At 39.9% G+C, this 25,130-nt stretch overlaps 1 protein-coding gene across 1 annotated transcript in view; it reads right to left on the reverse strand.

Annotated features, from left to right (window-relative positions):
• Window positions 1–25,130, reverse strand: part of LOC124118492 (calmodulin-A-like) — a 53,427-nt gene that overhangs the window by 16,813 nt on the left and 11,484 nt on the right. The window contains exon 2 of the mRNA XM_046480613.2: window positions 13,723–13,753. Within this exon, the coding sequence (XP_046336569.1) occupies window positions 13,723–13,753 (31 nt within the window). The remainder of the gene's footprint in view (window positions 1–13,722; window positions 13,754–25,130) is intronic.

A 25,130-nucleotide genomic window follows, 5' to 3' on the forward strand; every position in this document is an offset into this window, starting at 1 on the left:
CCTTTCAGAGAAGACAAATTATATGAGTTACAGCGCTGAGAAAAAAATAATTTGTCAATGAAACATCCAAGGCCCTTCCAGTCCCTTCAAACTTGATCAGTCTCAAAACACACTTGTGTAGGTGTATGCAGATCTAAATAACATGATACCTGGTCTTTGGTCTGATCGGTGTTGAAACATAACAAATTCTTTGGCAAAAAGGTAACAGGGCAATATTGTGTGTGACCACCATTAGCATTGATACAAACGAGGCAGTGGTGGTGCTCTAAAGACACCAGGTGATTGAAAACAGCCTGGTGGAACGTTCACCTGGACGCTTTCGACCCGTTCCCGACCATCAGAGCTGTCCCGACGGAACCTGGACTCATTTGTGAACAGGGATACTGTCCCAGATTTGTCTTCTGAACCTCAGATGCTGTCTACGCCAAGATCGGCGTGCCTGACGGTGACGAGACGGATGTTATGCCCCCTCCACCCCTTGCGTGCGGTTCCGCTACTGATTGGTCTCAACCCAGGTATTGTCCGAGCTGTTAATGTGTCAAATTAGTATAGATTCCGTAGATGAACCAAACAGAATATTGTTGTCTTGTTGACATGACGCCACACGTCCCATGGCAAGTCATTAGTGATGCCCTGCTGTAGATAAAGTCTCCAAAGAGATCATATTGTGTTTAGATCAACATTAAACCTTTCTGGCAACTTAGTTTTGCGCCACTCCTGTTTGCAGCATATCCACGGCTCGTACACGATGATGTTTAGCAAGCGTTATTTACGGTTAAACAAAAGTGTTTATAGGAGCACCTGAGCCTAATGAACACGCAAACATCCAAATTGTGCGCCGTGCATAAACAACTTGCATGTTTTGTTTGTTTGTTTGTTTGTTTGTTGTTTAATGGCGCACTCAGCAATATTCAAGCTATATGACGGCCGTCTGTAAATAATCGAATCTGGACTTGACAATCCAGTGATTAACATCATGAGCATCGATCTATGCACTTCGGATACGATGTCATGCATCAACCAAGTCATCGAGACATGACCACTCCATTCCGTTAGTCGTCTCTTGTAACTTGCATGTGCAAATTGTGAATCACGACCTTAAAGTCGAGGATATGTCTTCGTGAATAGTATTAAAAATGCATACTAAATTTCAGAATACAGTTTTACTGAACTTTCTATGCAGGATAGATACTGTTTGTTTGTTGTTTAACGCCGCACTCAGCAATATTCCAACTATATGACGGCGGTCTGTAAATAATCGAGTCTGGACCAGACAATCCAGTGATTGACATCATGAGCATCGATCCACGCAATTGGGATACGGTGACATGCATGAACCAAGTCAGCGAGCCTGACAACCCGATCCCGATAGTCGCCTCTTACGAAAATCACAGTCGTCTTTTACAGAAAGCATGGGTTGCTTAAGACCTATTCTACCCCGGAACTTCACGGGTCGGACAGTTACTGTTTTCCGTTAGTATATGTACCAAATCGCTCAACACCCATGTATAGGAGTATGTGGGTTATATGCACTATATCGCTTTAACAGAATAAATGAAGACTTTCTCAGTTAGAACCAAACGTGATGTGAATAATGTGTGAATAACAAGCATTTACATGTTTACACAATTTAAGTCATACTCCAAAACCTCGTCCAACATTGCTTTGGCAATAAGAGTAAAAAAAGTAAAAAGATCTACGCAATGTTGTGGAATACCTCCTTTTGACCTCTTTATCCATTATGTGCAAGTAGAGAGCGAAATGCCGAAATTCCGAAATGGATTTTCTTTCTTATATTTCAAAACGATTTCACACACTATCATCACAAGAAAGTCAACAAAATGAATTATTTCTGCTTCGGGAATGGAACGTCACTTCGGGGTTCCGTTTGTTCATATACGCCGGTAATTGTCCTCTCCCTGTATGTGATGTCAGAAATAGATGCTCTTGAAATTCAATTGACACTTCAAAGAACATTGCACAGAAGGGTTGGATCTGAAAGCTTGACAATTCAGATATTTGAATTTTACAGCATCATACGGTGATCAGGTATGCAAGCGGAAACCTCCTTCTGGTAACCAAGGATACCACAGGGTCTGTAGATGTTCTTATTTCATGATACCTATTTGTGATATTACTGATACTTTAAGCACTCTGGATATATATTGTACAATTCCGACCATGTCATAAGCATATCTTTATGAATCCCTATCAATAGTGATGACACCAGGTGCTCGCGAAAAGTTGCGCGTATCCTGTCCCACCATGGGCTCACTACAAACACATGCAAGACAAGACATACAGTTGCTCACCAATATGGGTACATGTCCAAATAGAGAAGTGCATCGAAAGTGTATATTTTTTGTCACTGATGCGTCAATTGTAGAAATGTTCTCTACCATAAAACGTTTTGAAAGCATCATTAAGAGCTGTGTGATGTTACCCTGATCAAACAACATTTGAGAAAGATTCGTATGACGCTGTGTGAAATCTTCGTATAAAGAGCAGACTCGATTGTACCCTAAGCTGTGAAACGTAGACAGCAAAGGCTGAGGTGAGGTGAGGTGAAATTGGGTTTAACGTCGCGTCCAAGATTATTGCACTTATATAGCGACGTGCATGCACGTGTATGTGTGTGTGTGGCTGCTTGTACTAGACCGGACTGATGCCGATTTATAGTGCTAGCTCACTGAGATACCATGCCGCAGTTTAACACGAATACCCCACTCAGACACAGTATACTGACTCCGAGCCGACCAGTCCTTGTTTTAGCCCCTTAATGCCGAGCGCCAGACAGGGTAACAACAAGTACAATCTTTTAACGTCTTTTTGTATGACGCGGCCCGGGATCGAACCCTGGACCTTCCGCTCTCCGGGCGGACGCTCTACCACAAGACCACGGAGGCGGTCAGCAAAGGCTGAAGCTGCTGGCATATTGCTTGACATAAAGGGAAATTTGACTATTGGAAAATTGAAGTCATCAGTCTTGTCGGGCGTTTTTGTCACTGTGAATCTTTATTCATATATATAAATATGGTTAGGTTTTTAACACACGATGCCATTTAGAAAGTGGTCAAATGTAACAAATGTCATATTTGAGATAACATTTTCTGAAAGTGTTATCCCAAATATAACATTTCTTATAGTTTCGTTTTTGACCAACCGTCCATAACCGTTGAGGGACAGGGGTGTAATTATAACCTATGGTCCCCACCTTTAGTGACAAGTGCTCACTGAATCACGCGATGATGTTTTCCATACTTTTGTCATGAGTGATAACGGTGTACAAAGTTAAAAAAAGAAGCTTGGACATAATTGAACTTTGTTCTTTCCTGAGATTTCAAGTTTGGACGATCCACATTATATTAATTCCACTTGCCTGAAATAGTTTTTGTGAATATAAGGAAATACCTTCCTGGATTGTATTAAGAATAATGGTTAATCTTTGAGACATGGATTTGGAGCTACATTTGCTGGACTCAGCAATATATCTCTCTTTGTACGGATTTGTATGGAATTTGGGAATCAAGTGCAAAATAGCAATGGGCATGTCTTCAGGTTTTAGAGTCGAGTCAAAGGATGATACTACCAATGCGTGGTTTTGGTAGATTTCTTCCCAAGTTAAGATATTGGCTTTGTATGAGGCAATATTTAATATGTCACTTATATGGAGTTCTTTGATCACTAACTTAATGAAGTGTATGTTTTCGCGAACACCCGGTGTCACTAATGATTTTGGATGATCCATTCATATAATTTCACCACCAGTTTGCCTTTTACGTCCAATGAAATCTGTTTCAGAAGAAAATATAAATGATTGTTTCCTTGGCTTTGACGTTCATATTTACTTGAACCGGGTCGATGTTTCTGCTGGTGGACGTATGTCCCCGCGTTTCATCCTTAGTTCAGTAGTGTCTACCTGATGGTTCTTGGTGATCCCGGATGATGCTTCACTATAGTGTCTACCTGATGGTTCTTGGTGATCCCGGATGATGCTTCACTATAGTGTCTACCTGATGGTTCTTGGTGATCCCGGATGATGCTTCACTATAGTGTCTTCCTGATGGTTCCTGGTGATCCCTGATGATACTTCACTATAGTGTCTTCCTGATGGTTCCAGGTGATCCCTGATGATGCTTCACTATAGTGTCTTCCTGATGGTTCCAGGTGATCCCTGATGATGCTTCACTATAGTGTATACCTGATAGTTCCTGGTGATCCCTGATGATGCTTCACTATAGTGTCTACCTGATGGTTCCTGGTGATCCCTGATGATGCTTCACTATAGTGTCTACCTGATGGTTCCTGGTAATCCCTGATGATGCTTCACTATAGTGTATACCTTATGGTACCTGGTGATCCCTGATGATGCTTCACTATAGTGTATACCTGATGGTTCCTGGTGATTCCCTATGATGCTTCACTATAGTGTCTACCTGATGGTTCCTGGTGATCCCTGATGATGCTTCACTATAGTGTCTACTTGATGGTTCCTGGTGATTCCCTATGATGCTTCACTATAGTGTCTACCTGATGGTTCCTGGTGATTCCCTATGATGCTTCACTATAGTGTCTACCTGATGGTTCCTGGTGATTCCCTATGATGCTTCACTATAGTGTCTACTTGATGGTTCCTGGTGATCCCTGATGATGCTTCACTATAGTGTATACCTGATGGTTCCAGGTAATTCCCTATGATGCTTCACTATAGTGTATACCTGATGGTTCCAGGTGATCCCTGATGATGCTTCACTATAGTGTCTTCCTGATGGTTCCAGGTGATTCCTGGTGATACTTCACTAAAGTGTATACCTGATGGTTCCTGGTGATCCCTGATGATGCTTCACTATAGTGTCTACCTGATGGTTCCTGGTGATCCCTGATGATGCTTCACTATAGTGTCTACCTGATGGTTCCTGGTGATCCCTGATGATGCTTCACTATAGTGTATACCTGATGGTTCCAGGTGATCCCTGATGATGCTTCACTATAGTGTATACCTGATGGTTCCTGGTGATCCCTGATGATGCTTCACTATAGTGTATACCTGATGGTTCCAGGTGATCCCTGATGATGCTTCACTATAGTGTCTACCTGATGGTTCCAGGTGATCCCTGATGATGCTTCACTATAGTGTCTACCTGATGGTTCCTGGTGATCCCTGATGATGCTTCACTATAGTGTCTACCTGATGGTTCCTGGTGATCCCTGATGATGCTTCACTATAGTGTATACCTGATGGTTCCAGGTGATCCCTGATGATGCTTCACTATAGTGTCTACCTGATGGTTCCAGGTGATCCCTGATGATGCTTCACTATAGTGTCTACCTGATGGTTCCTGGTGATCCCTGATGATGCTTCACTATAGTGTCTACCTGATGGTTCCAGGTGATCCCTGATGATGCTTCACTATAGTGTATACCTGATGGTTCCTGGTGATCCCTGATGATGCTTCACTATAGTGTCTACCTGATGGTTCCTGGTGATCCCTGATGATGCTTCACTATAGTGTATACCTGATAGTTCCAGGTGATCCCTGATGATGCTTCACTATAGTGTATACCTGATGGTTCCTGGTGATCCCTGATGATGCTTCACTATAGTGTATACCTGATGGTTCCAGGTGATCCCTGATGATGCTTCACTATAGTGTCTACTTGATGGTTCCTGGTGATCCCTGATGATGCTTCACTATAGTGTCTACCTGATGGTTCCTGGTGATCCCTGATGATGCTTCACTATAGTGTCTACCTGATGGTTCCAGGTGATCCCTGATGATGCTTCACTATAGTGTCTACCTGATGGTTCCTGGTGATCCCTGATGATGCTTCACTATAGTGTCTACCTGATGGTTCCAGGTGATCCCTGATGATGCTTCACTATAGTGTCTACCTGATGGTTCCAGGTGATCCCTGATGATGCTTCACTATAGTGTATACCTGATGGTTCCTGGTGATCCCTGATGATGCTTCACTATAGTGTATACCTGATGGTGCCTGGTGATCCCTGATGATGCTTCACTATAGTGTCTTCCTGATGGTTCCTGGTGATCCCTGATGATGCTTCACTATAGTGTATACCTGATGGTTCCTGGTGATCCCTGATGATGCTTCACTATAGTGTATACCTGATGGTTCCTGGTGATCCCTGATGATGCTTCACTATAGTGTATACCTGATAATTCGTGATGGTGCTTGCATTGTTATGCCTTTTGATGCCTTGTGATGCCTGATTATAATGTATAATACCTGGTGATGCCTGACGATAGTCTACAGCTAATGATTCTGGATGTGATCGGTGATCCATGATGATACCTACTTAATTTTGGGTATGCCTGATGGTGCCTGGTGATTCCATATGATGCGTCACCATACATTAAGTGTACACCTGATGATTCGTAATGGTGCCTACAGATGCCTGGTGGTTTGCCAAGATAAACTATACTGACTTCATATTTCAGTCGTATCCACGTCGTGAAGCAGGGAACAGAAGTACAAGTCAATTAGCACACCCATTGTCGTTGGCTTCTTCTAGAACAGTTTGGACAAATTCATGAGAGCAAAATGACATAACGTAAACGATTGTGTAATGCAAAACAATCGATTTGAATTGATGTTACTTGTTCAAAGGGAATTGTTTCGTTGATAAGATCAGGCTATATACACGGGCTGTGTAAAGTTTCTAAAGTCACCTGCGTCATACAAGACAATAGAAGAGGAAGCTCTATCCAAGCACTCCTGGGGATAATCTTCACTCAACACTATCACGGGTCAACTGTTTTTCTTTCATGTAGTAGGGATGCCAATAGGAAAAACTTCTAAGGCTTTGACATTTTAATCTACACACTGTGTGAGGAAACCTTTCTTCATGTCAACATCTCTTGTCACCAAGACGTGTTTCTATGGAGATTCCATGTTTCCCGCCAAGCTTTGAAACAGCAGCAAAGACTATGGAAGGGGTCATTGTAAGGAAAATATCCAGATGGCGGATAATGATTCTTGTCTCAACGCAAGATTGTGATTTAATTTACTCTGTCGTCTGAGATGGATTCACACCCTTTCAAACCCACTACAATCGAAACGGGCAATGGTGATAGTAGTGATTACCATCATTCTTAAGGGATGCGACACACTTTCAAATCCCCTTTAAAATGCGAGTAAAACATGGTGATTTTATATGACGATGCATATACAAACTTATTCCAATGGCTATTATTGGTAATTCCTTAAGTCACAACCACCTGAAAACATTCGACTCAACCTCGGCTGCAACCTCAATCTGAGCAAAGATCGCGTTCTGTTCCAAATTCAAGTTAGCTCTGTCAAATCCACAGGTAACCGAGCTATACTTTAAAAACACAGTATGTTGAAGTCCTTATTATTCTCTCAAGACAGATTAACCGTAATATTACCCTTACACCTATATATTAAGGCTGAAGATTGTTACATGGAGCCTAAAGTAGAACCACCAATATTTTTGTTTGTTGTTAAACACCACACTGTCGAGCATTCACTAAAAAAAGGTAGAGTGTGGAAACGGCTTGTGACGTAATTCAAATGCATATCTATCAAAAAGCCCATCTTGTAATTTAGCTATTGTCGTCCACTGGGATACAATGGGAAGTTGATGAAATTTAGATAGACTTCCTACAATATAGATAGTCATCTGTATTGTTCCCGGAGGAAAAGGACTATGGTTGCAGGGATAGATTTGAAAGCTCAAGTATGAGATGGATGGAAGTGTCTTATTGGAAGCCCCAGTCTATGCCAGACAGGGAGGAATCTAGTCCTGGCTTCTGGGGGAAAGCTAATTGCCTTTGCGAACATTATCCAGCCAGCAAAGACTCGACAGTCTTTTCGAATTTACTTTGATGTTTGAACTGTTTCCTAAGGGAAGGGTTAATTCTTGTCCTGTTTTTGCAATCATTGCGGAGATGACTCCAATAATATGCTTCTATCCAAATTATGCCAGACTAGATCCAGAAACGTTTTTGTAACCAAGGCCTTTGTGTTACTGATTGATTTCCTAATTCTTCAAGGGATGCAAGTATGGCACGTGATAGATGGACACGAACGTGTGGCATTATAATAAAAATAGCTTTTTCAGGGTCAGTGGACATATATGAGTGAAGGAAAAATATATTATTATAATATGTAATCATTTGAAAGCCATTGAGTGTCAACAAAAGAAAATCTGTAACTATATGGCAATTTAAAAAAAATGACAGATTACTTTTAATTAATGATCTTTTAAATACAAGGCTGACAAACAAGTATCCACTTTTTTTACTCATTTCAATTATAGGTCACAACGACACTTGGGCTACAGTAGAATATGATTTCCAAACACAATAATTACATTCCATTGATCGGCTCTTCCCACTTATGTGTGCAGTAATTAAAGGTTATCTCTCTTGGGAATATTGTGTAATTTGTCTACCAAAACTGCTCGGCTGTCAGCCCCTTGGTGCATTTTCTGGAATGAAAGTAATATCAAGCTCTTACTTTGATGTGATTAACACGCTCATGTTTGTCCAGCACTTACTTTAAGATGAAAGTACGCTCATAGTTGTTCGGCACTTACTTTGTCCAGCACTTGCTCAGAAATTGAAGTTGTTTGATCAGGGTTACAACATTCAAGGCCTCAGTAAAGTTTTCAAGAAGCGTTATGGTAGACATGTGGAGGATATTTTCCACTCTCTGCGCGGACGCTCTCCCACTAGACCATCGAGGCGTTCATGTGAACAATTTACTTGTCTTTGTATGTGTTTTTGTGATGGGTGCCACCGGTGGGGCAGGATACGCTCACCTTTTCGCGAACACGAGTCGAAATCGTACAAACGACTTTGCCTTTGGCAGAGATTTCTTATGAATATGTAAAGGGTTTTGTCGCTTTCATAAATTGCGATGGCTGATACACTCAACATTGTCCAGGACTTACTTTGATGTGACTAATACACTCGTGGTTGTCCAGAACTTACTTTGATGTGACTAATACACTCGTGGTTGTCCAGAACTTAAATTATGTGACTAATACACTCGTGGTTGTCCAGAACTTACTTTAATGTGACTAATACACTCGTGGTTGTCCAGAACTTAAATTATGTGACTAATACACTCGTGGTTGTCCAGAAGTTACCTTTATGTGACTAATACACTCGTGGTTGTCCAGAACCTACTTTTATGTGACTGATACACTCGTGGTTGTCCAGAAGTTACCTTTATGTGACTAATACACTCGTGATTGTCCAGTACGTACTTTGATGTGATTAATACACTCGTGCTTGTCCAGTACGTACTTTGATGTGACTAATACATTCATGGTTGTCCAGAACTTACTTCCATATGACTAATACACTCGTGATTGTCCAGTACGTACTTTGATGTGACTAATACACTCGTGCTTGTCCAGTACGTACTTGATGTGACTAATGAACTCGTGATTGTCCAGCACTTACTTCCATGTGACTAATACACTCGTGATTGTCCAGTACGTACTTGATGTGACTAATACACTCCTGCTTGTCCAGTACGTACTTGATGTGATTAATACACTCGTGATTGTCCAGTACGTACTTTGATGTGACTAATACACTCGTGGTTGTCCAGCACTTACTTTGATGTGACTAATACACTCGTGATTGTCCAGTACGTACTTGATGAGATTAATACACTCGTGATTGTCCAGTACGTACTTGATGTGACTAATACACTCGTGTTTGTCCAGAACTTACTTCCACGTGACTAATACACTCGTGATTTTCCAGTACGTACTTGATGTGACTAATACACTCGTGATTGTCCAGAACTTACTTTGATGTGACTAATACACTCGTGGTTGTCCAGTACTTACCTTTATGTGACTAATACACTCGTGGTTGTCCAGTACGTACTTGATGTGACATATACACTCGTGGTTGTCCAGGACTTACTTCCATGTGACTAATACACTCGTGATTGTCCAGAACTTACTTCCACGTGACTAATACACTCGTGTTTGTCCAGTACGTACTTGATGTGACTAATACACTCGTGATTGTCCAGTACTTACCTTTATGTGACTAATACACTCGTGGTTGTCCAGTACGTACTTGATGTGACATATACACTCGTGGTTGTCCAGGACTTACTTCCATGTGACTAATACACTCGTGATTGTCCAGAACTTACTTCCACGTGACTAATACACTCGTGGTTGTCCAGTACGTACTTGATGTGACTTATACACTCGTGATTGTCTAGTACGTACTTTATGTGACTAATACACTCGTGATTGTCCAGTACGTACTTGATGTGACATATACACTCGTGGTTGTCCAGGACTTACTTCCATGTGACTAATACACTCGTGATTGTCCAGTACGTACTTGATGTGACTAATACACTCGTGATTGTCCAGTACTTACTTTGATGTGACTAATACACTCGTGATTGTCCAGTTCGTACTTGATGTGACTAATACACTCGTGATTGTCCAGTACGTATTTGATGTGACTAATACACTCGTGGTTGTCCAGAACTTACTTTGATGTGACTAATACACTCGTGATTGTCCAGTACGTACTTGATGTGACTAATACACTCGTGATTGTCCAGAACTTACTTTGATGTGACTAATACACTCGTGATTGTCCAGTAGGTACTTGATGTGACTAATACACTCGTTTTTGTCCAGTACGTACTTGATGTGACTAATACAATCGTGGTTGTCCAGTACGTACTTGATGTGACTAATACACTCGTGGTTGTCCAGTACGTACTTGATGTGACTTATACACTCGTGATTGTCTAGTACGTACTTGATGTGACTAATACACTCGTGATTGTCCAGTACGTACTTGATGTGACATATACACTCGTGGTTGTCCAGGACTTACTTCCATGTGACTAATACACTCGTGGTTGTCCAGAACTTACTTTGATGTGACTAATACACTCGTGATTGTCCAGTACGTACTTGATGTGACTAATACACTCGTGATTGTCCAGAACTTACTTTGATGTGACTAATACACTCGTGATTGTCCAGTAGGTACTTGATGTGACTAATACACTCGTGATTGTCCAGACCTTACTTTGATGTGACTAATACACTCGTGATTGTCCAGTACGTACTTTGATGTGACTAATACACTCGTGATTGTCCAGAACTTACTTTGATGTGACTAATACACTCGTGATTGTCCAGTACGTACTTGATGTGACTAATACACTCGTGTTTGTCCAGTACGTACTTGATGTGACTAATACACTCGTGGTTGTCCAGTACGTACTTGATGTGACTTATACACTCGTGATTGTCTAGTACGTACTTTGATGTGACTAATACACTCGTGATTGTCCAGTACGTACTTGATGTGACATATACACTCGTGGTTGTCCAGGACTTACTTCCATGTGACTAATACACTCGTGATTGTCCAGTACGTACTTGATGTGACTAATACACTTGTGATTGTCCAGTACGTACTTGATGTGACTAATACACTCGTGATTGTCCAGTACTTACTTTGATGTGACTAATACACTCGTGATTGTCCATTTCGGACTTGATGTGACTAATACACTCGTGATTGTCCAGTACGTATTTGATGTGACTAATACACTCGTGGTTGTCCAGAACTTACTTTGATGTGACTAATACACTCGTGATTGTCCAGTACGTACTTGATGTGACTAATACACTCGTGATTGTCCAGAACTTACTTTGATGTGACTAATACACTCGTGATTGTCCAGTACGTACTTGATGTGACTAATACACTCGTGATTGTCCAGAACTTACTTTGATGTGACTAATACACTCGTGATTGTCCAGTACGTACTTTGATGTGACTAATACACTCGTGATTGTCCAGAACTTACTTTGATGTGACTAATACACTCGTGATTGTCCAGTACGTACTTGATGTGACTAATACACTCGTGATTGTCCAGTACGTACTTGCTGTGACTAATACAATCGTGGTTGTCCAGAACTTACTTTGATGTGACTAATACACTCGTGATTGTCCAGTACGTACTTTGATGTGACTAATACACTCGTGATTGTCCAGAACTTACTTTGATGTGACTAATACACTCGTGATTGTCCAGTACGTACTTTGATGTGACTAATACACTCGTGATTGTCCAGTACGTACTTGCTGTGACTAATACACTCGTGGTTGTCCAGAACTTACTTTGATGTGACTAAAACACTCAAGATTGTCCAGTACGTACTTGATGTGACTAATACACTCGTGATTGTCCAGTACGTACTTGATGTGACTAATACACTCGTGGTTGTCCAGAACTTACTTTGATGTGATAAATACACTCGTGATTGTCCAGTACGTACTTGATGTGACTAATACACTCGTGCTTGTCCAGAACTTACTTTGATGTGACTAATACACTCGTGCTTGTCCAGAACTTACTTTGATGTGACTAATACATTCGTGGTTGTCCAGAACTTACTTTGATGTGACTAATGCACTCGTGCTTGTCCAGAACTTACTTTGATGTGACGAATACACTCGTGCTTGTCCAGAACTTACTTTGATGTGACTAATACACTCGTGGTTGTCCAGAACTTACTTTCATGTGACTTATACACTCGTGGATGTCCTGCAGTTGCCTTGTGATAACCAGCACACACATGGTTTTCCAGCACGTAGTTTAAGATTACTAGTACGCTTATGGTTGTCAAGCACTTACTTTGATATGGCTTATACACTTGCTTATACACGCGCATGATTTCAATCACTGGATTGTCCGGACCCGACTCGATTGTTTACAGACGGCGGTCATTTAGCTGTAATATTGATGAGTGTGGTGTTAAATAACAAACAAACAAACTTACTTTTAGATGATTCAAAGGGACAGGGTTGTCAATCACTTACTTTGAAATGACGAGAGTATATATGAGTTGATCGTGGTTGTCAAACAGTTTTAGATGACTATGACAGATGAAATGGTCAAGCAAAGACTTTGAAATGACTGTTGAGTTGAGTTACCATTTTCTGAAACGTTGCCAGTGGATCGAACCACCGACTCTCTGCACTCGGGGCAGACGCTCTATCCATAGACTACATCACCGAGGAACTGATTTCGGAACGGCCTTTGGACAGTTATATACAACTGAAGTAAATCTCACAGATGACTTGATGACTAAGTGCCCCGTGCACGTGGGAGTGATATCCGTGGTCGCCTATTCTTTGCGAAATCTATTCATTACATACATAAACAGTACACAGTCATCGTAATCACCTAATGTGGTTAGCTACAATGAGAAAACAGGAATATGTGAGACACGAACTTTGAGGTATCATCCATAACACGAGATTTCCTCCCTTGGGAGACTGGCAGTGACTATTTTCACCGAGAAATGGTTTTATTAACACTTTCCACGTGGTAACTAGACAGAAGGGCTTGTGTTAGAGACAGCTTTCACTTTCACTAGAAATAGCCACTTTATCGCTTGAGTTTTGATTACTTTTATCATTTGTGTTCCCAGTGAATAGTAGATCGCAGTGCAGCTGCACCACTATTGTTATGTGGCGCTGATTACTACGATGTGACGGAAATCTTCGATAAGGAAATTGCATTTACTCAAACATTTTATAAAAACCTTTGTGCAAAAACCCAGAAAATGTTGGAAAAAATACTTTAATACGAGGTCTTACAAAAATAGGTTCACTCGACATGGAACCGTGAAAATATATTGGCTGGTGATCTTACCATCAAGTTGTTCTTTCGACAGTTCCTGTTGCTGAAAATGAGAAAAGAAACAATTATACACCCTGTGCAAATGAAGGTAAATTTCTTTTTCGTTTAAATTGAGATTAAGATAAGGAAATCAAGTATATTCATGACATTGCTGTTAAAAAAAATGTTGTTTAATTTGAATCATGCAATCATATATCACTTACATCTCGTAATGTCGACATAATTATCCCGGAATTACTGCTTAGGTATTGGATAACGACAAAGTCGTAATTACGACCAAGCTACCCCGTAATAATGACATGGATACACATAATAACTTAAGTCTCCACAGATGGTTTAGCTGTGTTTCCACTATTGGTTCAGCTGTCATTTCACTAATGGTTAAGTTGTGCTTCCACTGAAGGTTAAGTTGTGTTTCCACTGATGGTTAAGTTGTGTTTCCACTGCAGGTTAAAGTGGGCTTCCTCTCACTGCGTTTCAGCTAATGTATAAGCTGTGCTTCGCCTTATGGTTACACTATTTTCCATTGCCTGTACTGATTGTTAAGCTATGCCTCCACTTATGGTTAAACTGGGAGTCCACTGATGGTTCAACAGTGATTCCACTGATGGTTAAAGCATGCTACTACTAATGGTTTCACTGATGGTATATCTGTGATTCCATTGATACTAAAACTGTTCTTTCACTAATGGTATACCTATGCCTATATTGATAGTAAAACTGTGCTTCCACTGATGGTATATCTATGCTTCTATTGATGGTAAAACTGTGCTTCCACTGATGGTATACATATGCCTATATTGATAGTAAAACTGTGCTTCCACTGATGGTATATCTATGCCTATATTGATAGTAAAACTGTGCTTCCACTGATGGTATATCTATGCCTATATTGATAGTAAAACTGTGCTTCCACTGATGGTATATCTATGCCTATTTTGATGGTAAAACTGTGCTTCCACTGATGGTATATCTGTGCTTCTATTGATGGTAAAACTGTGCTTTCACTGATGGTATATCTATGCCTATATTGATGGTAAAACTGTGCTTCCACTGATGGTATATCTATGCTTCTATTGATGGTAAAACTGTGCTTCCACTGATGGTATATCTATGCTTCTATTGATGGTAAAACTGTGCTTCCACTGATGGTATACCTATGCTTCTATTGATGGTAAAACTGTGCTTCCACTGATGGTATATCTATGCCTATATTGATGGTAAAACTGTGCTTCCACTGATGGTATACATATGCCTATATTGATAGTAAAACTGTGCTTCCACTGATGGTATATCTATGCCTATTTTGATGGTAAAACTGTGCTTCCACTGATGGTATATCTATGCTTCTATTGATGGTAAAACTGTGCTTTCACTGATGGTATATCTATGCTTCTATTGATGGTAAAACTGTGCTTCCACTGATGGTATATCTATGCTTCTATTGATGGTAAAACTGTGCTTCCATTGCTGGTATATCTATGCTTCTATTGATGGTAAAACTGTGCTTCCATTGCTGGTATATCTATGCCTATATTGATGGTAAAACTGTGCTTTCACTGATGGTATATCTATGCTTCTATTGATGGTACAACTGTGCTTCCATTGCTGGTATATCTATGCTTCTATTGATGGTAAAACTGTGCTTCCACTGATGGTATACCTATGCCTATATTGATGGTAAAACTGTGCTTTCGCTGATGGTATACATATGCCTATATTGATAGTAAAACTGTGCTTTCACTGATGGTATATCTATGCCTATATTGATAGTAAAACTGTGCTTCAACTGATGGTATATCTATGCCTATATTGATAGTAAAACTGTGCTTCCACTGATGGTATATCTATGCTTCTATTGATGGTAAAACTGTGCTTCCACTGATGGTATATCTATGCCTATATTGATGGTAAAACTGTGCTTTCACTGATGGTATATCTATGTCTATATTGATGGTAAAACTGTGCTTCCACTGATGGTATACATATGCCTATATTGATAGTAAAACTGTGCTTCCACTGATGGTATATCTATGCTTCTATTGATGGTAAAACTGTGCTTCCACTGATGGTATATCTATGCCTATATTGATGGTAAAACTGTGCTTCCATTGCTGGTATATCTATGCCTATATTGATAGTAAAACTGTGCTTTCACTGATGGTATATCTATGTCTATATTGATGGTAAAACTGTGCTTTCACTGATGGTATATCTATGCTTCTATTGATGGTAAAACTGTGCTTTCACTGATGGTATATCTATGCCTATTTTGATGGTAAAACTGTGCTTCCACTGATGGTATATCTATGCTCCTATTGATGGTAAAACTGTGCTTTCACTGATGGTATATCTATGCCTATATTGATGGTAAAACTGTGCTTTCACTGATGGTATATCTATGCCTATATTGATGGTAAAACTGTGCTTCCACTGATGGTATACCTATGCTTCTATTGATGGTAAAACTGTGCTTCCACTGATGGTATACCTATGCTTCTATTGATGGTAAAACTGTGCTTCCACTGATGGTATACCTATGCCTATATTGATGGTAAAACTGTGCTTTCACTGATGGTATACCTATGCCTATATTGATAGTAAAACTGTGCTTCCACTGCTGGTATATCTATGCCTATATTGATGGTAAAACTGTGCTTTCACTGATGGTATATCTATGTCTATATTGATGGTAAAACTGTGCTTTCACTGATGGTATATCTATGCTTCTATTGATGGTAAAACTGTGCTTTCACTGATGGTATATCTATGCCTATATTGATGGTAAAACTGTGCTTTCACTGATGGTATATCTATGCCTATATTGATAGTAAAACTGTGCTTCCACTGATGGTATATCTATGCCTATATTGATGGTAAAACTGTGCTTTCACTGATGGTATATCTATGCCTATATTGATGGTAAAGCTTTGCTTTCATTGATGGTTACACTGTTTCTACTTATTGCCTGTACACTAGTTAGATTGTCATTCTGCATGTTGATAATCAGTATTTCCTGTTATGGTTAAACCATGCTTCTATTTATGCCTCAGCTGTGCTTCCACTGTTCTAGATATGTATCCAGTGATGGTAGAATTGTGCTTTCCATGATGTTTAAGTGGTTAAATACCTCCGTTGATAGTTGAACTATGTCTTGGCTTAGTGCCAGAGGAAGGAGTTACGAGATGACACTGACACTAGCACCAAGATGATCTGTCGCGGACAGTTCCAAATATCACACATGGTATTGCTTTCAGTATCAACCTACACATTGGGGAAACTGTCTTTCTAAATCGCAAATAAGAACACATGAAATTGATTATTTAATCTCCTTCGACATTTTTTCTCAAAGTGAGGATGAGGTAAATGAAAGTGTGTCTTCTAAAAACACATACCTTTTTTCGAATATGAATAGATTTTCGATACTCTCTCTTGGCAGATGTTCCCTCTCACTGTTGAGATTTTTGAAGCCTTGAATTTGTTTTGGACACTTTTCTGATCAATCAGCATTGAAGGTGATTAAATCCCTAAATACTGCAAGCTGTTATTTGAAATAAAATCATCAAGAAAAATTATATTACTTGCACTTTTAAGGGTCCATTTCCGGCGAAGAATAATCAATTCATTTAGATCCAAAGAATTTGAAGAAAATCATAGAAGAAAAAGTTGTTAAAAAACGACATCAAATTCAATGTATATCAAAATGGAGTTGGTGACCCTGGATGTTTGTAATTGTAATTGGAATTGTAAAAAAAACAAATGCTGTGTCTGCCACGCCTCAAATAATTTGTATTCTGTAGTTTACACGCAAGGCGAGGAATATAATGAAATACACGGATTAAGTAAACGTGACGTTTTCATCTCAAGGTTTTTTAGCGACATACGTGTATGTTATAAATGTCCCTTTGATGTTGGGTACGATTCTCTGTATAAGTCAATAAATACATCACGATTAAACATTTAGCTGCATTTGAATACTGATTTTTCGCATTACCCGAAACTTTATTCTTAATCTAGAAGAAGTTTGAAGGCATGTCGAACTACTTTATTACCCTTGGCTAAATACTCGAGGCAGTGTCACGCACAATACTGATTAGATGTGCACAGTTCTCGCTGATTTAATCATTCAGAGTTGATAAATTCAGATCCTATATCGTGACGGCCATTACTGTCCGTTTAGATGGGAAACGTTTCAATAAGTGAATGTTATTTAATGGCAACAATGTGCCACCTGGAAGGGGGGTGGGGTGCTGGTTTGATTTTGTATTGAGACCACATATTTTTTAGTGAGCCTGAAATAATTTTGGAAATCCCAGTTCCACCCCCAACCTCCCAGAATACCAAATGTTCAGTCTCTAATTCTAGTCAGAGTTACCAGCAGTTGCTATTTGGAGCAGTACTTCTTCGTTGGGCTACGATGACACCGGTCAACCAAGCCACCGGGCCTGACTACCCGATCGATTTTAGTTGCTTCTTACACTAAGCAAAGACTTTACTTTAAAGGGAATGCAGTATTATTATTCCACCAAACTTACATGCAGGGATACACCAAGAACTATCATAAACTTCAGAAGTTGGTTAAGACAGATTGTTAGACTCTCAATATGTTGGGCAAGAGACAGATAGAGATGTTGCCTTCAAGATGAACTTATTGTCTTTTCTAAAATATGCATTGCGACAAAGATGGTTCTTGATATATTGTGAGCATCGATCCAATACGTTGAGTCTGATGACACACCATCAACTTGATTACTCGATCCATTTTTGCTGCAAAAAGTAAAGGTGAATTTGTCATTATCAAACTGTCGCTTCTCAACATAAGTATATAAAGGCATACTTTCAGTTAAAGGGGTACTATGGTTCATCTACCTATTTCCAGGCTATCATATTTTAGAATTGAGACATTGTCGCAGCGTAATTAGGGTATATTGACTTCTACATTGTGAGAAAGAGAGAGAATAGATGAGAGTGAGTGTGGTTTAACGCCGATTTCAGCAATATTCCTTCAATATCACGGCGGGGACACCAGAAATGGACTTCACATATTGTACACATGGGGAATCGAACCTGGGTCTTCGGCGTGACGATCGAACGCTTTAACCACAAGGCTACCACTCCAACTTTAGATTGATTTATGTCATCTAATTTGAGCTAGCGAACAAACGAAGGGATTTAAATCAAACTTGACAGAACAGGCAGTCGGTCTGAACCGTGTACTCCTTTAAGGATTGACGTACAGTGGGAGTTTGACAAGGTCGAAGATGGAGCAGGGATTTTGCTCGCTAAAATACTTGACCAGTTAATATATTGAGGTAATTCAGGTAAAACAAATATGTTCTTATGTTACATATTTACAAAAATCATGGCATGCTGTTGCAGAGTGTCGATGGCAGCTGGGATGAAAGACCTTCAACGGCCTCTCAAACGCCCTCCCATATCCGGCCGCTGATTATATCGGCAACGTCGAATCCACCGTTAATGATGTCGCTCACAGAACAAGGACGTTGTGTGGCAGCGGATCTCGTGTGATTGGCACTGATCAAACACGCGCTGACATTGATGGTGGGGCGTTGTGTTGTGTTAATGCACATTATGACTACATGTGTAACATTATGAAATGATATAGTGTCGAGCTCCTCGATCAAGGCAGAAAGGAGGGACGCTGGAGAAAGCATCGGATGTGGCAGAAAAAACACTCATGATCAGGGATCATTGTATTTGGCTCTTATACTCAAATGCGTCGACACACATATGGAAATAGTTCAACGAGCTCTCAACGTCAGCAGTTGTTTCAGACACCTAATTTCTATATGATGGACATTCTGAAGATATGTGAAATGATAATAATTATAATAATAATAATAATTTTTTAAATAAAAATAAATAAAAAAATAAAAAAATAGAAAAATAAATAAAATAAATAAATAAAAATAATAATAAAATAAATAAATAAATAAATAAATAATAATAATAATAATAATAATAATAATAATAATAATAAAAATAATAATAATACTAATAATAATAATAAAAAATAAATAAAATAATAATACCATTTCATACCATTGCCTGTTTATTGTTACTTGAGGGACTAATCACACGATGTTTGCAACACGCTTGTTTGTTTTGCAGGAGCGTGTGTGTGAAGGTGTCTTCAGCCAAGCAGACTCGCGTTCCCACGTTAGCGCTGCACAGCTATTGGAATAAGTGATACACTCCATGCTTAATTTGTTTTTCTATCGATTTTTGTGGTCCTGGTTCATCGGGTGCCTCATTCATGAGAAGGGTTTTGACGCTTGTTTTATAGAGATAAACTGCACTGCGCAAAAAAAATGATGTTTTCAGAAACACGCTTCCCGGCTTATCGCATTGAGGTCAACATGGAGCCAACTCCAGCTGTTGCGCAGTTGATTATGATAGGCAAGTTATTACGTTTTTCCTATGCAATATGCCTTTATGTTTGCTGTATGATGCTTGAATCTTAAATCCAGCGCTGCCAAGATATTCACATTTGGGTGTTGAAAATATTGACGACACCTAATGATAAGGTGGTTGGTTGGTTGGTTGGTTGGTTGGTTGGTTGGTTTGTTTTTTAACGCCGCACTCAGCGATATTCCAGCTATATGACGGCGGTCTGTAAATAATCGAGTCTGGACCAGACAATCCAGTGATTGATATCATGAGCATCGATCCACGCAATTGAGATCGATGACATGCATCAACCAAGTCAGCGAGCCTGACCACCCGATCCCGTTAGTCCCCTTTTACGACAAGCATAGTCACCATTTACGGCAAGCATGGGTTGCTGATGACCTGTTCTACCCCGGAATCTTCACGGGTCCCAAATGATAAGGATGACACGGGTGATCAAAACAGTGATGTTACCATGTAATCTAAATAGGGATAGCACCAGGTGATCAATCGAACAGTGATGTTACCCAGCAATTAAAATTAGTGAAACCGGATGATCAAACAGTGATGACACCAAGAGGTCAAAGCAGTGATGACACTGGCTCATAAGGAACTGGGTTGACGCCAGTTGACACAAATAGGGAAATGTTGCTTTCAATCTGCTGATCAAAATAGTGCTGAAAATATGGTGATGTCAGCAGCAGATCAAAGCAAGGACACACCATCTGATCAGTTTTGTTTGTTTGTTTGCTTGTTTAACGCCGCACTCCGCAATATTCCAGCTATATGACGGCGGTCTGTGAATAATCGAGTCTGGACCAGACAATCCAGTGATTGATATCATGAGCATCGATCCACGCAATTGAGATCGATGACATGTATCAACCAAGTCAGCGAGCCTGACCACCCGATCCCGTTAGTCCCCTTTTACGACAAGCATAGTCACCATGTACGGCAAGCATGGGTTGCTGATGACCTGTTCTACCCCGGAATCTTCACGGGTCCCAAATGATAAGGATGACACGGGTGATCAAAACAGTGATGTTACCATGTAATCTAAATAGGGATAGCACCAGGTGATCAATCAAACAGTGATGTTACCCAGCAATTAAAATCAGTGAAACCGGATGATCAAACAGTGATGACACCAAGAGGTTAAAGCAGTGATGACACTGGCTCATAAGGAACTGGGTTGACGCCAGTTGACACAAATAGAGAAATGTTGCTTTCAATCTGCTGATCAAAATAGTGCTGAAAATATGGTGATGTCAGCAGCAGATCAAAGCAAGGACACACCATCTGATCAGTTTTGTTTGTTTGTTTGCTTGTTTAACGCCGCACTCCGCAATATTCCAGCTATATGACGGCGGTCTGTGAATAATCGAGTCTGGACAAGACAATCCAGTGATTGATATCATGAGCATCGATCCACGCAATTGGGATACAATGACATGCATCAACCAAGACAGCGAGCCTCACCACCCAATCCCGTTAGTAGCCTCTTACGACAAGCAAAGTCGCCTTTTACAGCAAGTACGGGTTGCTGAAGACCTTTTCTAACCCGGATCTTCAAGGGGAGAGACAAGCACTGGTTGCTGAAGACCTATTCTACCCTGGATCTTCACGGGTCTAATATGATCAGTGTTGATACTGGCGATAAAAAGTATTGATACTAGGAGATAAAAATGTGTTGACCAAATATTTCATAAATATGGATGACGCCAGTTGATAATAATTGGGCATTGTCGTGTTCGCATGCACCCGACTAGCAACAAACAAGACCAGATGGTGATTATATTTATACACCCGTCCTCGAAGATGAAAACTTTCGCCTTAGTTGATTTTTGCGGCTCTCAAATCCGACCAATATCCGAAAAACAAATCTTTCCTTATATCCTCCGCCGCTCTGTAGGATTAACTTAGTGCTCAAATTGGCACAGAGAGCGACAGATAGTCTTTTCATAATTGCTTCAGAGAAAAACTGTCACTCTAACCCACCCTGTGCTTATTGTATGACATCCACCAATCAGAGGTGCAAAGTAGAACCCTTTTGGAGGCAAGGTTACAGAAAATAAGATTGAGCAACTACTTTGTATGGATATCTGTTGAGATCTGTTCAAAATAATAATGTCACACCATCATAATGATTCAATAGCTCATTCAGCTTACAATGTCCAGATTGCATAAGCGTTTAAGACGTGTGATAGTTAATAGCACTCAAGAGAGAAAAACATGTATTTTAAATGCAACGATCTGAGCATAAGAAAATAGTGGCTTTTGAAGAAAGGCACCCTTACACACGCCTTGCTCAAAAGACCGTGTATAGTAAACGCCACGCCCATCAGTATTGTATTGGACAGACACTCGAGATAGGAATCCTTGAGTCCCTGCAAACATTTCAGTTGTCTGTTATAATTTAGATCAATACAGAGAACTGCCTCTGGAAGTATTGCTGTCAGACAATTTGAGATGTATAAATGCTGGTGTAGACGCGCGAGGAAATCCGAACCACCGGATGTAATGGTCTTGCGATCTTCATATTACCTTTCATGATTGAGAAAACCAAGATAACAAGTATTTTATCCAGGCTGTTCGAAGGGTAAATTGAAATGCCACCCGAGTCATTGACAGCCAAGCAATAACTTGGCCACTCGAAATGGTCTGGATTAACCTTGGTACACTATGACAAATTCATAGTTTCTGTGTAAGGGGGTAACAATTTGGGAGGATGGGGCCTGGGATATTTTGTGGAAACATAATTTGACTCTTAAAGAACCCTAAACCCATACACAATATAGAATGGTCGGTACCTTAGCATTGGTAGTCACACGCACACACACACAATTTATTATCAACGATACCGACGTAAACGCTGCACACAATTTATTATCAACGATACCGACGTAAACGCTACACACAATTTATTATCAACGATACCGACGTAAACGCTACACACAATTTATTATCAACGATACAGACGTAAACGCTTGGTCTTAATATGTAACTAACCACCATTGTTGAAAATGCCTTCAAATATTCAAATATGGATCAAAATATCGTGAGCAGCCTCCTACCAGTTGGGATCACAACTTTAAAATCAATATGGATGCAGTCGAACATATGCCAGAAAATGGTCCAGAAGAGAAGAGGAACCGGTTCAACGTCTTTCAGAGTGCGTGATGTTGTCATTGATAGAATGCACAAACTGAAAAAGAGAAAACATAATTCTCTCCCAACCAGCTCTCATCCAAAGTCTGGCTCCCCTAAATGAAAATTATGTTGTGTTCCCACTGCCAGGGCATAAAATAACAGAACCATTATATGTAAGCATCAGCGCATTAATTACTTGATCAAAGAACTTGGTACAAGTGACATATCAAATAATGCCACATTAAGGACAGTATGTTAACTGGTGAATAAAACCGCCAAAACCATGCATCAGTACAATCAACGTTTGACTTGAGTCTAAAATCTGTAGATATGTCCATTCTCTTTTGTCGTGGATTCAAAAGCTCCATAAAGATCCGTACATTAAAAGATATATTGCTGGGTCTAGCAGATTCACCACCAAATCCCATTTCAAAGATTAACCAAAATACCAAATACAATCAAGAAAGGACTTCCTTCATATTCACATAAAGTATTCGAGGCTAGTGGAGTTAATGCCAAAACGTAGAACTAAGTTCAATTCCGTCAAACCATTTCATTTTTGTTTGCACACACCACTGTCCGAAACGACAAACGACCCTTTGTTACTAAACGTGGTGACCATCGATATTGTCTTCAAAGGTTTAGAACAATTTGTCAATAATGAAAGCAATTGTCATCTGAAGTGTACTGGGAATACAATATGTGAACTTCTGCACTTTCCCATTGATAACATCTATGTGAAATTTGGGGGTAAGACATTTAGGCAGGAAGTAAGCATATCTATGGACACCAATTGTGCTCCCCTTCTAGCTGATCTGTTTCTTTATGCATATGAATCTGAGCTTCTGCTCGGATTGGAAAACTCAAATCAAGGGATTTTGGCCAAGAAGTTCGACTTGGTCAAATTGCCAATTCCCTTCCACTGATTTATCCATATGAACTAGAAATAAAAGAGAATCGTTTCATGTTTCATATTTAGTTCTATGCATACAGATTCAGTGTGTCAAAAAAACTCTCCACGAGACGGTATGACAAGAGCGATGACTTCAACTTTCCTATAGTCAACTTTCCCTTTATGTCGGGCAATATTCCAGCGTCTACAGTCTTTGGTGTCTACATTTCACACCTTTGAGGTGCAATCGAGCAGGCTCTTTCTGCGAAGATTTCAAAGAGCCTCATACGACCCTTGCTCAACAGTTGTTTGATCAAGATTACAACATTCAAGGCCTGAGTAAAGCTTTCAAAAACATTGTGGTAGACATGTGGAGAACATTTCCAAATGAATGATGTCCAATGCAGTTCCCTATTTTGACCATGTGTTCCCGTGTTTTTTCTTTCCTGTTAACAATTGACTTGCCTTTGCATGTGTTTGTGACGGGTGCCACTGACGGGGCAGGATACGTAGATCTACGTGTCCGAACACCTGGTATCATCACTATTTGATGGTGTTTCATGGACACATGCTCTTGATATAGTCAAAATCGTACAATCGACTGAGCGATTTCTTATGAATATGGAAATGATTTTGTCCCTTTGTTTATTCATGTGTGACTATATTACGTTTTTTAAACATATTTGACATATTATGTTATTACTAGTGTGATGTTAAGTGGAAGTTATAGACGATTATGTGCAAATTTGAATAAGTTTATACCATGAGGCTACTCTCAGCTGTATGATTTCGTGATCTCCCCTTGTGAGTTTCAGGCATGGCCCGGAAAGATCCGAGTAAACACGAATGACTTCCATGGTGTTTTTCAGACATGTAGTTTCATGTGATCCTATCCGTCATTTCCAGTTGCCCGACATATTACAACGACTACAAGTCTGATAGCTGCGTTAACCTAATGTATTTGTCC

Source organism: Haliotis rufescens, unplaced genomic scaffold, assembly GCF_023055435.1.
Source record: "Haliotis rufescens isolate VD_foot unplaced genomic scaffold, xgHalRufe1.0.p SCAF_3, whole genome shotgun sequence".
Taxonomy (NCBI): Eukaryota; Metazoa; Mollusca; class Gastropoda; order Lepetellida; family Haliotidae; genus Haliotis; species Haliotis rufescens.